This window comes from Lampetra planeri, chromosome 1, assembly GCF_965212315.1.
Source record: "Lampetra planeri chromosome 1, kcLamPlan1.2.h2, whole genome shotgun sequence".
Classification (NCBI taxonomy): domain Eukaryota; kingdom Metazoa; phylum Chordata; class Hyperoartia; order Petromyzontiformes; family Petromyzontidae; genus Lampetra; species Lampetra planeri.
Window position 1 is genome coordinate 30,557,576 of NC_136107.1, and position 13,818 is coordinate 30,571,393.

At 48.0% G+C, this 13,818-nt stretch overlaps 1 protein-coding gene across 1 annotated transcript in view; it reads right to left on the reverse strand.

The window, feature by feature from the left end:
- Positions 1-9,357: 9,357 nt before the first annotated feature.
- Positions 9,358-13,818, reverse strand: part of LOC144721108 (ankyrin repeat and fibronectin type-III domain-containing protein 1-like) — a 92,431-nt gene continuing 87,970 nt past the window's right edge. Inside the window, exons 14-16 of the mRNA XM_078598493.1 lie at positions 13,241-13,407; positions 10,631-10,787; positions 9,358-10,335 (exon numbers count right to left, since the gene is read on the reverse strand). Of these exons, the coding sequence (XP_078454619.1) occupies positions 10,096-10,335; positions 10,631-10,787; positions 13,241-13,407 (564 nt within the window). The 3' untranslated portion in view covers positions 9,358-10,095. The remainder of the gene's footprint in view (positions 10,336-10,630; positions 10,788-13,240; positions 13,408-13,818) is intronic.

The window sequence follows — 13,818 nt, forward strand, 5'->3', positions numbered from 1 at the left end:
GCAAGCAAAGGCCATCGGAAACATTTTGAGATAATCCAAATATTTGGAGACATGCAGCAGTGTGCATACGACAAAGCGTTGCATTCATTACGAAAATTCGTTTCTTACCCCTCCCAACCCCCCCCCCCCCGTGCCCCTCCTGGTGACACAGGAAGGAGCGGGTTACTAAGGGGCCAGCATCTGGCCACAGGGACGGATCGTGTGACCGCCCTGCTGCTGCTGCTGCAGTGCGCACTCCGCACCTGTTGCTGCCTCTCTCTGCTGCCTCTCTCTGCTGCCGGCTGCTGCTGCTGCTGCGACAAGCGGCCACCGCGTCCAGCCGTGCGGCAAAGAAGCCCAACCCAGCAAGCTGCCGCTGCGTGCGCCGCTCTCATTAGGGCCTCTGCGTGCGCGCCCGCGTCCCTCGTGAAAGCTGATCCGGCACATCGTGACCGCAAGCATCTGGTGGTTTTCACGGGTAACTTCCAGGAAACCTCAGCTGCCCCGTAAAAGCAAAAATCGACGAAAGCAGTGAAAAATGTCGTCCCCACTTTAAAGTTGTTAAATGTTGATTTAGTCAGAATTTCGTGAACGATGTCTCATCACAGTCGGTCACACTTAAGTCTTTGTTGGGAAGTTGTACTCATTATCACGCCGAATGGGTTTCATCCACTCCTTGCCCTCATTGACAAATATTAATAACAAATCTCATGGACAAAATGAACGCTGGTTGTGGGCTAATAGCCTTCGTCACATGAATATTGTGGGATTGTTTTTGGTAATGTGGATTCGGAGATCCTGTGATACACATCAGCGTAATCACACTGGGACAGTAAAGGTCCCCATTAGCCCGGGCAAAGTTTGCGATGAAGAAGATTCGGGGAAACACTCCTTTCATAAATTAAAACTATTGGGAAGGTACACACAGAATGGATTTGCCTTTCAAAACAATGTGTTTTATAGCCAAGGAATATCCACAAATACAAATCTTACTCTCATATGTGAGTTGCTTTATACTCACAAAATGAGGATTGCCCTGATAAATGACATTTGTTACATGACACAGCCTTGCCAGAGACTCAATACGTTAAATTAAAACCGTATGCATTTTAAATAAATATATTTGTTAAATATTCACAAAAAAAACTAAATTCGTTTGATAAATCAAAAAGCTTACATCTCCTTCATATTATATCGCACGAAGCTGCCGGTTGTCAGTATAAGAGTTCATACAAATACTCCAAACATTACAAGTTTCAATCAACCTGCTCAACAATAAATACAAAATATAAATCCTATATATATATATTCTTTTTTATGGGCCATTTTAGGGATCATTCTTACCAAAGAAAATAAAAACAATACGTGACCACGGGTATATGTTTTTGTTCCTAGTGGTGCTAAGCAAACACAAATACAATCGTTGTGGGGGATAAAAAAAAAATTGCATTGTGTAGGTAGGTAGTCAATCAAAATAAATATATCCTTCACTTCTAAACATCGTGATAAATAATAAGTACATGCATGAGGCTTATTTCATGCTTTGTGTCTTAACGCATTTATTTCTATATATCTAACATTTTTTTCACGTTTTTTTTTCATCTTAATCGTTAGATATTCGTTGTATGACCAAAACACACGAATCACAGCCGAGACTGGGCCGACCCACTGTGTGCTTTAAAAAATAAATAAAAACCACCATCAAACTTTCGTGGTGATTTCCTCCAGATATGAGAGTGGCGAGTCTGGCTTGATGCTGACACACAGGGTAGCCGAGTCCCACGGGTGAGCCAGGGACAGAGGGCAGCAGTGCTCCTGCAGCCACAACGCTTCCTCAGCGCCCATCGTCGCCACGAGGCTAAAGTGCTCCACGTGCTCCTCCAGGAAGCCTGGCGGCAGAGGCTCCTGGGACTCCCCGCTCGCGAGCTCCTCAAGCTTTTGCAGTGCTCGCCGCACGATGTCCTTGGCGGTGCACGTGCTCGTCACGGGTATCTGCGGGCGCGGGGTGAACACGTCGCTGTGACTCGAGGGCGGAGACATTGAGACTGCGAAGCCCCCTCTTTGAAGGACAACTTTTTGTTCGCGCAAAATTAACGTGTGTCCAGCCTCGTCGTACGCACGCATGGATGCGATGTGCAAGGAATGGGTTTCCGATTTAAAAATAAACGGTATTTAGCGGTTTGGATGGGCAATTTTGTGTCTTTTTGGGGATTTTCAGATTTTAGAATATTCTACAAAATGTAATAATTTGACATGCGTTCGTGCTCACAAAAGTGACATCACCCAATGCCACATGGTACAACGTTGGGTAGAAAAAGGTGTGAAAGTGACGTAACATGTGAGGTGATGTGATGTTTTACTACGATATCCAAATATCGGGAGCACATGCCTACAGCATACTTTTATGTATGAAACCACGATTGGAATGAAATATCATCCAAAACAACCGACAATTCTGGCCAGATTAGACATTTTAGAAGATCCGGTAAAATAAAACCAAAAAATGTGATTGAAAGGAAAATAAGACGGCACAGGAAGTAATGCCACTAACGTCACATCGCGGCCATGCTTGTCCCACCAAAAGCGACTCCTGTTAGCACGAACATGCTTACATTATCACGATATGTAAGCGACGTAAAAAATAATTGAAAATCCACCCCCCAAAAAAAATCAATAAATGTCCTTAAAAACCCTAAATGTTTAAAACGGAAAATCATCCCCACAATGTAGCGTGTGGACGTTTATAGAGCCCGTCCCCATACACGCAAACCTATACACCGGCCTCGTTATACAAACAAAAAAACAACACCTCACTAGCAGTGGTGGGCAAGCAGTGTTAACGATGAATATGGTGAGTACTTTTATTGTACCTACATACATATCGCACGTTCAAAGTAGGGTTGATGGTTATCTAAATACGTACGAAAACAAAAACACGTTGTGCAAACAAACTTGCCTCGACGGAGTCTTCGACGGTAAATTCAGAGGGAAGCTGGAAGGAGACCCTTTGCAGGACAGCCGCCTCGGACCGTGGGAAGTATTCCATCCCCTCCGCCGTCTCCGCGTCGCAGGCCTCGGCTTCTCCTAGCCGCTCGCACACTTTCCGACCGCCATCGTCGTCGTCGGTGTCGCCGCCGCACGCTTCCCCCGCCGAGGTGGACGGCGCCGACGTCCTGTCACCGTCCGCCCTCTCGTCCTCCGGAGCGTCGACGCAGTTCAGCCGCATTACCCGCTTGTTTTCCCGAGCCGCGTGGAAGGCGGCGATGAGCTCCGTGTCCTCTGCGCGGCTCTGCGCGAACACGACGCTCCTCCATTCCGCCTCCTGCTCCAGGTAGCACGGGCCCCTGAAGGCGGCCTGCGGACCGTCTCCCGCGGCGCCGCCCCGGCGCTCGGCAGCGCCGCGTTGACGCGGGCAGCGGCGGCCCCGGGCCGCGTCCGCGTCGGCCGCCGCTTCGGGGCCGTCGAGGTTCATGCAGCCGAACAGCCCCTCCAGGTCGCGGGCCCGCGAGCCGCCCTCGGCGGCGGCGGCGGCGTCGGCCCGCCGAACGTCGTGCGCCTGGAGGACGTCGGGCGCGGCGTCGTCGAGGTCGTTGCCGCGCCGTGCCGCGCCGCCGCGGTCTGGCGTGGACGCGTGGGCCGCCGGGGCCGTGTAGAGCAGGTCGAGCTCCTTGGGGCTCTGGGCGCAGCTCGACTCGTAGTCGCTGTCCGTGGGGAGGAAGACCTCGGACAGGCCGTCCTCGTCCGACGTGCCCTGCAGGTCTGGCAGCGCGTGGCGAAGGTTCACACGCGCGGGCGTTAATCTCAATGCGGTATAGAACGAAGCAATTGCGGTGCCGGTATACTAAGAGTGAGCACTCCACGGTGCTCATCTCGGTCGGCAGCCGTTAAGAGAGCGGTGAGTTTCTCTATTTCTATCCAGATCAAGATGTCAAGATGTCAACGTGGCCACTGAGGCCAACGGACCTCACCAGCACTTTTTGCCCTCCACCAGACCGACAGTTTCGTCTCATCCCTCTTGTGTTCAACCATCACACCGCAGCTCATAACAACATGCTCGCTCAACACACCGCAGGTCACAACGCTTCCCCTTTATTCTGCTGCGCTCCTTTCCCAAGTTCGTATAATGTTGCTCAAATCACCGACGTATTAGCTGCGTTGTCTAACTATGTCCTCAAAAGTGCCGTTTGCTGGTGGGCAATAGGGAGCATGTTCTCAGCAACTGGGGGCTTTGAAAAAGGGAACCACTTTCCCCAGGTCTGCCAATTGCAGAGAAGGAGTGAGTTAATATCAAACCCAGGGCTGAAACCAAAACCAGACCATAATAATAGGTTTTTACCCTTTCAACTGGTACAAAAACTGACACCTTTATAGAAGGGATCATGTTTGCAATAACCACAACACAAGCAGTCAAAATGCAAACAAAAAGAAACAACTCTGATAATGATAATGATATTCACTGTCCTTGAAGTTGATTGGTCCACATCCGAGACAGCTTTTCTTAGAGCTTAGTCTCCATTGGTGTTGGACCAGATGACGCCAAAAGGCGTACAACCCCAAAACGAGACCGGCGAGGTGGGAGCGCGACGGGCTGTGGCGCTGTGCACACGCGAGGCGAGGTCACCGTTGTAGGTGGTGCGGCGCAGCAGGTCCGGGGAGGGCGACGGCGAGGGCAGGTACTCCATGTTGGACGACGTCGAGTTGGGCTTGGGGATGAGCACCTCCTCCGATGTGCCGATGAGCCAGCGGATCGGGACACCGCTGGGCGGCTGCTTGTAGCGCGCATGCTGCAGGACGTTCATGATCCAGCGGCTCTCCTTCCAGACCTCGTCCACTTGCTGCAAAGAGCACCGTCGCGGATGGCAGTGAGCGGACGCGATGGAGCGGCGTACACACACGCACGCATTCCTGCAGATCGACGTGTATATAACGTGCGCGCTTCTGTGGAGAGGATGCTGCCACGGTGGTGTAATGAATGGTTATCACGCTGACGCCAGTTTGAATCGATCTCCTGGTGTGCGGGCAAGTTGAAACAATGAAGCAAGTTCCACCCCCCCCCCACCCCTTACTGCCTCTATCACCTCCAGCAGCGTAAATGATTTCACCACAGTTATTCGATCGGCAGGTTTCACGTTGTATGGTAAAGTGCGGGACCTCTTTCAAGACATCAAGCTAGCGTGGAAGACAACGGAGCAAACGCACTCGATAGGGACTCTCTCTAGTGAAGGCCCGTCTGCTCGGCAATAGCGTGAGCAAGAAATTGGGGGGCTGAACTTTACCTTTAACTTCAAATGATTGTTTACACGTGCCTTTTGATGGCTCCGTAATTTATCGTATTGCCTGCAAATGTAAGTTTGTATTCTCTCATTGTGCAACGAATGAAACAAAAGTACAAATAGAATCGATGGAGTAGAACTCTCCGGTGCGGTTTCGGGTTGCACCGCGTGTGTGATGCTCCGCACGATGTTCGGCGTTTCGCTCCATGTACTGGGAGCTTCTTCAGGAACGGAAGAATTAGCGAAGCATGGTCAGGAACTGAAGAATCTCCCAGTACGTTGAGCGGAACATCAAGATGAACAACAAGTGGTACAACCCAAAAACACAGCTGTGCCGCACAAACGCGAAAATCTATGGAGCAGTACTAACCCCAACGTCAACTCCCAATCAAGATCTGAAGTTGTAACCTTCAGATTGTAAGACACTATGACTACTGTGTCACTTGGCTGCTCACGGAGTACAACATTCCTGCTGTCCCGTCCGTCCTCGTCGACCCCCTCTATGTCACCTGTCCCCCACCGGCCCCCTAGTGCCCACGGGTCCCCCCAGGCCTTCCTGCACGCGTCTCCCCAATATCTCACGGCGGCGCACGCGACCTGCACAAAGTCCAGCACGGCCTGGTGTCGCTGCTTGGCCACGACGAGCTCCCCGTCGGAGAAGGCCTCGCGCAGCGCCTGCTGCGAGAGCAGCAGCTCCAGGTCGAGCAGCGCCGACAAGCAGCAGTAGCGCGAGATGAAGGCCCGCTCGAACGTCAGCAGGTGCACTGGGGCGACACGGCAGCAAGCCCGTCGTTATGCGAGGCGTGCGCTGCACCGACCGAGGTAGCGCGACGCGGTGACTTGGTGGAGAACAATGCGGTGCATGCTAAGGCAGGTTTAAGCAGTGCCTGATTCTAAGCGGTTGGCATCGATGGCTGAGGTTGGCGTTTGTGGCTGGGGTGGGGGTGGGTTGGGGGGGTTTGGACGACCTCGACATTACCCCCCCCTGGGTTTCAGCATGTGCCCACCAGGCATGTATCAATGTTGGCTATAAGAATCAAGTCATTGTTGTGAATGTTGTGACTCGATGGGCTGCAGGGGTCAAGTGAATCCATGACGTAGGATGCAAAGGACTCCAAAAAGTTGATTCCAGCAAGCGATGGCATCATGAGCATAAAGATTAATTACGATTTTATACATTGTTCCATGCCAAATACCAACCCCATAATTATTATAAACAACAAATAAACCTCCAAGCTGAAGGTTTATATTTATTTTTTATTGAAGTAAGCGTTTCTCAACGCTATTTTGTTAACCTATATAACTGTTTATGTTGTCATGGTAACAACATAATACTCTGGGTACTATATTTAGCAAAAATAAATTGTTGCTATAAACAAACCGAATGCGAAACCTAAACTATAGAAGTGTAATTTATTGCTATAACGTTTTAACTTTAAATGAAGCGTTATGGCTACGAATAAACAAGTCAATAGATTAATTAATAACTAAAAAAAGTATTTGAGAAAAAAAATCCCACCACTGGCACGCCTGACTAGGACTCACATTTCAAACTCACAAGACAAGTTTGTTTTTGAAGAAGAAGACGAGAATGCAGAACGTGTGCTCCTGCCACATCATCGCAAACAAGCCCTAACTCAAATAACACCAGAGTGGTTTCGTTTAAAAAAAATTAATATATATCGCATTTGGCTCATCAACGGGGTAATTCCACGTGGGACAACCAGCGTTTATAGACCACTATTTAGCTCACATTAGAACGCTGTAGACTGTGCAGACATTCCCCCCCCTCTCCCAAAAGAAATTAAGCCGCTGGATGGAACACTGTGCACTCTCCCTGCCGCGAGCAAAGGGGCAATTCAGGGAAACCCAGAGTTTTTGTTGACATCATCTGAATCACCGCTCGTTATCTAAAAAAAACAGCGTGACGAAGAAAGAAAAGCTCTATAGCATTTCTCGATATTTGTGTGTGCGTGTCAGCGGTGGTGCTGTGGTTAACGCGCTGCGCTACGAACCCAGAGACCCGGGTTCGATTCCCGCTCACGGCCAAGACCAGTTGCGATTGTCTGAACCAATCATGGGCCTCTCCTAGGTCGACTCAGCCTCAAATTACTACCTGGTCCGATGTGTAAACATTGTCATTGGGGAGACAAAGACGGTCGGCCACTTCAGTCTATTAAGGCTACATGGAGGAATGTTTGTCATTGGTGACACAATTGTTCGCTGAAAACCGGCGCAGCAATTCGAATCTTTACATGAGAAGAAACCACAATGCATTTCTTCTAGAAAGGGTGGTTTTGCATACTGCAAGAAGGCCACGAGCTGTTTGTATATGGAGTGTGTGTTTATGTGCGTTGTTGAAGCTTCCCAGCGCGCCCGTTGAAAACTCTGCTTTCTTGAACCTCCTTGCCTCTGTCCAGCCAGCAGCGCAAATCGTTTCACCGCGGTGAGCCGATTTGGCCGGACGCATGTGGCGGGGTAACGTGTGGGTGCTCCCCACCCCTTCCAAGACATCTGGCCAGGGTGGAAGAGTAGGCCAAAAACTCTCAACAGTGACTCTCTAGAGCTGCCTCGAGTGAAAGCCCTTCACACATACAGTGGCGTGAGCAATCAATTGCAGATCTGCACCTTTACCTTTATGTGTGAGTTTATTTGCATAATATATGCTTCAAAAACATTATGCTTATACCACAGTTTCAACTGCGTTACTGAATGAAATGACTATTTGAAGGATGAAGTATATCCCATAAAACATGATTAACGTAAATCACACATGACAGAAGCATTTTAAACAATCAAACACCTCTCAAATGTTGATTTTGATGCATGTGCCCAATGCCATGGTGGAGGTTTAGAAGGATGAGACTGACAGTTTATATTAATACTTCCGTGCCTGTGTGTGTGTCTGCGTCTCGTCTAATTAGAATCCTTTAATAACGGAGTATACCTTGACGAGCACACACCTTGCAATTTTAAAATAAATGATTGTTCAAAATAAATAATGTAAAATGTTTAAATAGTGTGGCAAAAAAAAAATTACAATGAAAATTTCCGTGCTGTAAATCGACGGTGGTTTGCTTTGCTCTTGGATGCTAACAAGGATTGTATGTGAAGGTTATCCACCACAGCAATTAACATTCAACAAATTAAGTGTTCGTTTCTGAAGTAACTTTTCATTTCCTTCAAGTGATGCCAGGAACAGCTAGAGTAGAATTGATGCAACTCCCACTTGCATAGTTGAACTGCAATTGTAGGTATACAATTTTATTTACATTGCCACGTAAAATATATACGTGCAGACTGTACGCTCGTGGAAATGTAACCAATACCACGTTTTATTATTCTGTGTGTTTAGACTTTGCCAAAAATAAAAACGAAAAGTGCAGTGGTTTGAAATAGCTGAGATGCCTCGCATAAAGGTGTTACTGTGGTCTGGTTTACATAGCACAAGGTATGGTGTTAGCCAGCAAAAGGTGTGCATAACATTATTAAGACTGTGTTAACATCACAGCCCTGGCATGTAGGGTAAGGAGAGAGTGAGGCCATGCAGGTAATTGTTGCCATGCAGCCTTCGGTAATTTTGACCGAAGAATAATGAATGAAAGAATCAATCGTTGTTCTGCGATGTAATTTGTCACCATCAAAATGTATATTTATAAGCCACCCAATCCTACTGCCACAATCTCACTCCTCGGTGACAGTGACGTTCTCAAAAAAAGTGCACACGCTATGAAGAATGGCAAATTAATTAATCACGTTATTAAATAATATGTGCGCTATTTAATTAAAAAAAATGTGTTTAAACAAAGTGAAGCGTCTATTGATGGGACCGTCGATAGTTCACAGTAGCTGGATCGACCGCTTGCACGTTTTAGGTCGGAAAACAATGAATTGCAATCCACAAACGGAATTATCCAACGCTGAGGTCAACGTTTGGCTCGGCACACTGAGCGCCCGTCTGCCGTCACACCACCGACAGAGGAGGATGATGCAGCACCCGCGAGTGGCTGGAGGTTGCTCGCGCTGAACCAGTGCCTAGGTTACACGCAGCAGAACTGTGCTTCAAAATACAAGATCACCTCCCCCCCGCCCCCTTCTTAAACTTGGTATTAAGCTAATGCATAAATACACGCGCAAACACGCAGATTTGGCAGTCACGGCTCCTTGCCTTGCTCTGAAGGTTTTTAAGGTGAAACACCCGGGGCTCAGAGATGCAAAAAAAGCCCCATTAAATGAGACAAAAGTAACGAGACACGTTCAACGCACCTACGGGCCCCTGACTTGACGATGAATCTCGGATTCTGCCACGTGAGCATATGCGGTGTTTCATCTCAAAAGTGAAATTGTCTCTCCTAATCGACTGTGGAGTTTGGCTTCATCGCCATTGGTCCTAGGGAGCTGGTGATGGGAAAGTCCACGTTGTTGTGGCAGGCATGAGTCGATGAAAGGACACGCACTATTTACTTCCTACGTTGTGGTAACTCATGATATCGACCCTGCCTAGGAATTAAAGATGCAACTTTCTGATTGCCAAGCTGAGCCAGAATCAAACCATGAAACTCGGGCCTCACAAAACAACTGAATCTGGCTCGGGGCCATGCTGGGCCAGGGGTGGAGTTAATAATGCTCGTCGTATGTTGCGAAAGTCAGCACGCTTGAGCGTGTGGCGCTGATGTCAAACGTTGATTGTGTGTGACGTCAGCGGCACATCTCGGCTTCCCCAGTGGAAATCAACAACAACTTGGCGCTTGCGGAGACGTGCCGGGCTGGCCCTGGCATGGCCAGGTTGTGCAGTGGAAAAAAAGAGGTGTAAGCACAGCACCACCAGGCCAGACTGTTACAATCAGATTGGCATTGCGTGGATGGGCCTGCCTGTGTGTGGGCGACGACGCGGTTCGATGGACGCGACCCTACCGATCTCAAAGATCTGCAGGGGCAGAGCGATGAGGCCTGAGAGCGTTGGGTATGCGTTGCTCTGGCCCGGGGCAACACAAACGTCATCCGAGGGAGGCAGGAGGAGCATGAACGACACCCGGTCTCCAAACTCCAGCACCTCCTGGTTATAAATGCGGAACTCCTTGGCCTGCGTACAACAAAATACAGAGAGGCAACCATTTATTACAGGTCAAAACAAGGAAAAACAATCATGCATGCGCATGGATTCCAAAACGCTCTCCGATGCGCGTTTGTCCTCGGAGGTGTTTAATTAGCGAAGATAATGATACCTTCTGAGCCATATGACGTGACAATGTCAACACGGTGCACGACGTGCGATGTCACGAGATCATGTCGTCATGATACACACAATTACATAATCGGGAGACACGAACGTCTAATTGAAGGTTAGAAGTAACCGGAGCCGTGTCGCGCTCGCGCACCTGATGTGGAGATATGTGCAGCTGTTTCAGGAGGGCCGACAGCGCACAGCTCAGCTGCTTGAGGAACACGTCTTGGCTGGAGCCTGGGCCCCCGAGTCCAGGGCCACCTGCGATGTCCACGGGTCCCGAAATCCGGCTCAAACCTTCCCACTCCTCACTGGGACACACGGACGAGGCAAGAAGCTCCCACTGCGTCCGCATTCGTTGAATTTCCGAGCAAAAGTCAAAAAGTGATTTCCTGCTCAGATGAGCGGCGATGTTGAGCTCATCGCCTATTTGGAGGCCTAAACCAGTGCCAGAAATGTTACACTTCTATGGTGGGGGGCAAGTCCATCCATAGGACATCCACTGTTGACTTCTCCCACAAAGTGGTACCTAGTTTGGTGATCCCCAGAGGAACGATGGGCTAAGTCAACCCCGCAACCAGGATTTTAATTCGCAACCTTCCAAACGGGAGTTGCTGGCTCTGTTGCTGCTGAGTCGCTGAGCTGGGTTATTCTTAACATCTCCTCATCAGATTTATCCAGGATAAATAAAGACTCCGATTAATGGGCATGTTCATTTCATCCATTCATTCATTCACGGGTGCATTTGATTCATACATTCACACAGTTGTTTACAGAATTCATTCTTTTTTTGTTATTCGTAATGCAATCCATTTATTTATGCATTGTGTGTGAATGCACTGTGAATGCATTATTTATATCTTGTACATTATTCATGTGTGAAATTACTTATTCATACACACGGCACTTGTTATTTATTCCCTATTTATTAATTAATTCAGCATTGCTTAGTCGTATTAAAATGCTTCGTTACTATCAGATAAACTAACTGTTTAATCATTGTTTACATTGCTTTAATTTGTATGCTTTTTGACCCAAATGTGTAAATTGTAAAATATTTTTTTGTTCATTTCTGTATATAAATATTTCATTATGGCCCCATAAAATATACAGCGAGTATTCTTTGGGTCTTTTGGTAAAGTCATGTAGATAGGTTCAAAGAAAATTACAATCTATCTACGTGACTTTACTGAAAGACACGAAGAATATGAATTCCTGCAGTCACGAGGGCTTTAAGTCAAGATTTATACAGCGAGTGTTCAGCCAGTTAGCTGACGTCACATTACAACACATACAAACTAAATTCCAGGACACGACGGAACATTTACAAGACCGTGGATTTAGTATATTGTTCATGGGATTCTGCCATGGCCTAATGGTGAGCACAATGGACTTGGTGCAGACTGGGAAGATTTTAAATTCCCTCCCCTCTAAACACCAATCAGTGCAAATGGACGGCAGTACATTTAGTCGATCGGCAGATCACACGCCGTGGAATCAAGTGTGGGTACTCCCACCGATTCCCAGATGCTATGGCCATCGTGGAAGAGTAGACCAAATTACCAAGTGGAGGGCCTTTAAGAGATTCCTCGAGTCAGGGCCCCTTTCCGCCAGCACTCGCATGAGCAAGCAAACGCAGGACTGAACCTTGACCTATTATCGATCAGATAAAGTACGAAAAGAGAAAAATGGGTTTCTCACATTCGCCAGCTATAACTGTGAAACGCTGATCCACGGTTTAAAAAAAATTTAATCTGCAATCCCATGCACGGCGGAGGAGCGGTGAGGCTAACAACATTTCTGTAAAATGTCTAAATCGTGCTCCCTGCGGGCTCATCAGCCAAGCATTGCGCACAGCAAGAGCCAAACCCAAATTAATTCTCTTCGACAACTTGACTCAGTGAGGGAGTGGGGGCTAAGATCTCCATATACTCATTAACCAGCTGCTTTAATCTGCAATAAACTCCGTCGAAAAGCAGTTGCTCTGAACGCTGCCACTCAACGCAAAGGAATTGTTTTGCTGTCTCTGAATTTTTTGGTGCTTTTGTAACTGAAGCCCAGACATTTTTGCTCTTCTGCTGTCGATGCCTGGTCTCCAAAACAGCCACCTCTACTGAGCCCGAGCCTTTGGTGTGCATCAATAAATAGGTTTTATTTTTATGCAGACACGGTCCCTTACTTGGATATTTTGGCATAACGTGCGCTATTTATTTTCCAAATATTCAAAGCCCAGTTTCTAGTTTTCAATTTGAAAGCTAAAGCAAATAAAAACCGCAACGAAAATTCCTATAAAAAACAGATTTTTGTTTCAACCCACCCCTACCCCCCACCCCAATTCATTTTGTACCACAATTATGATCTGCGTTCGTATTGAGCATTTCGATGTTTTTTGTACTACAGTTCGGTTCCTTTAAGCCGCCGCCGGACGCCTTGTTGACAAAAGAGGCCCTTGTTTTTTTGCGAAACAAAAATACGAACAGTGCCTCCATTAGTCAACATACACCACGTTCACAAGGGGCGCCTTGTTTCAAAATGACCTCTGTAAAAATCAAGGTTTGCTCCATCAACATACATTGTTGTACTCCGTGAGGGCCAGGGTGGTGTGTGGCCACGTCACGTGTGAATAACACAACAAACAACAACAACAAAAGTTTCCCACCGGATGGCACAAAACCCATCATCGCCGCCACCGCCGCCAATCATCGTCGCTCTTAATTCCTCGTGGAAGCGCACAAGGGGGGGCTGGGGAGGGCGCCGCACGTACCGAGAGACGTGGGGATTGTCGCGAACCTTGAGGTGCACCAGGCTGTTGGGGATCCGCTGTGGCACCAGCACCTTGATCTGGTCCACGGAGCTGCACAGCTTCAGGTATCCCAGGTAGAGGCCGGGCGGCAGGGTCTGTCGGCTCGCCCGGTGGTAGGACAGCTTGTCCTGAAAGGAGGCGGGCGACGGCGTGAATCGGCTTTGTGCGGCCGGCACGGCTGCCCGTACGCTAGCGCCTGCATTCTTTACGCATTAGAGCTTCCCAACCCCCCCCCAAACCCCCCCTCCGCTGGACAAAAGAGATTGTATTGTATGTATAGCTCCTTAGCGTTTTTTTTTCTCCCATAGCAATAGGACGAATCCATCTGTGCAGAATACAAATCTTTATCGGTTTAGTTTGTTGCGATCAACACTATACTCGAGGGCACAAATTATTTTCAGTTTCAGTTTCATTTCAGTTTCATTTATTTGGTATATCCCTGTGAGCCATTCGGCTCTTGAATCGAGTGCAACCGCAACAAACAAAAGACAAAAACATGAACAAGAAAATATCTTAAAGTGACTATGTGACTATGTGCA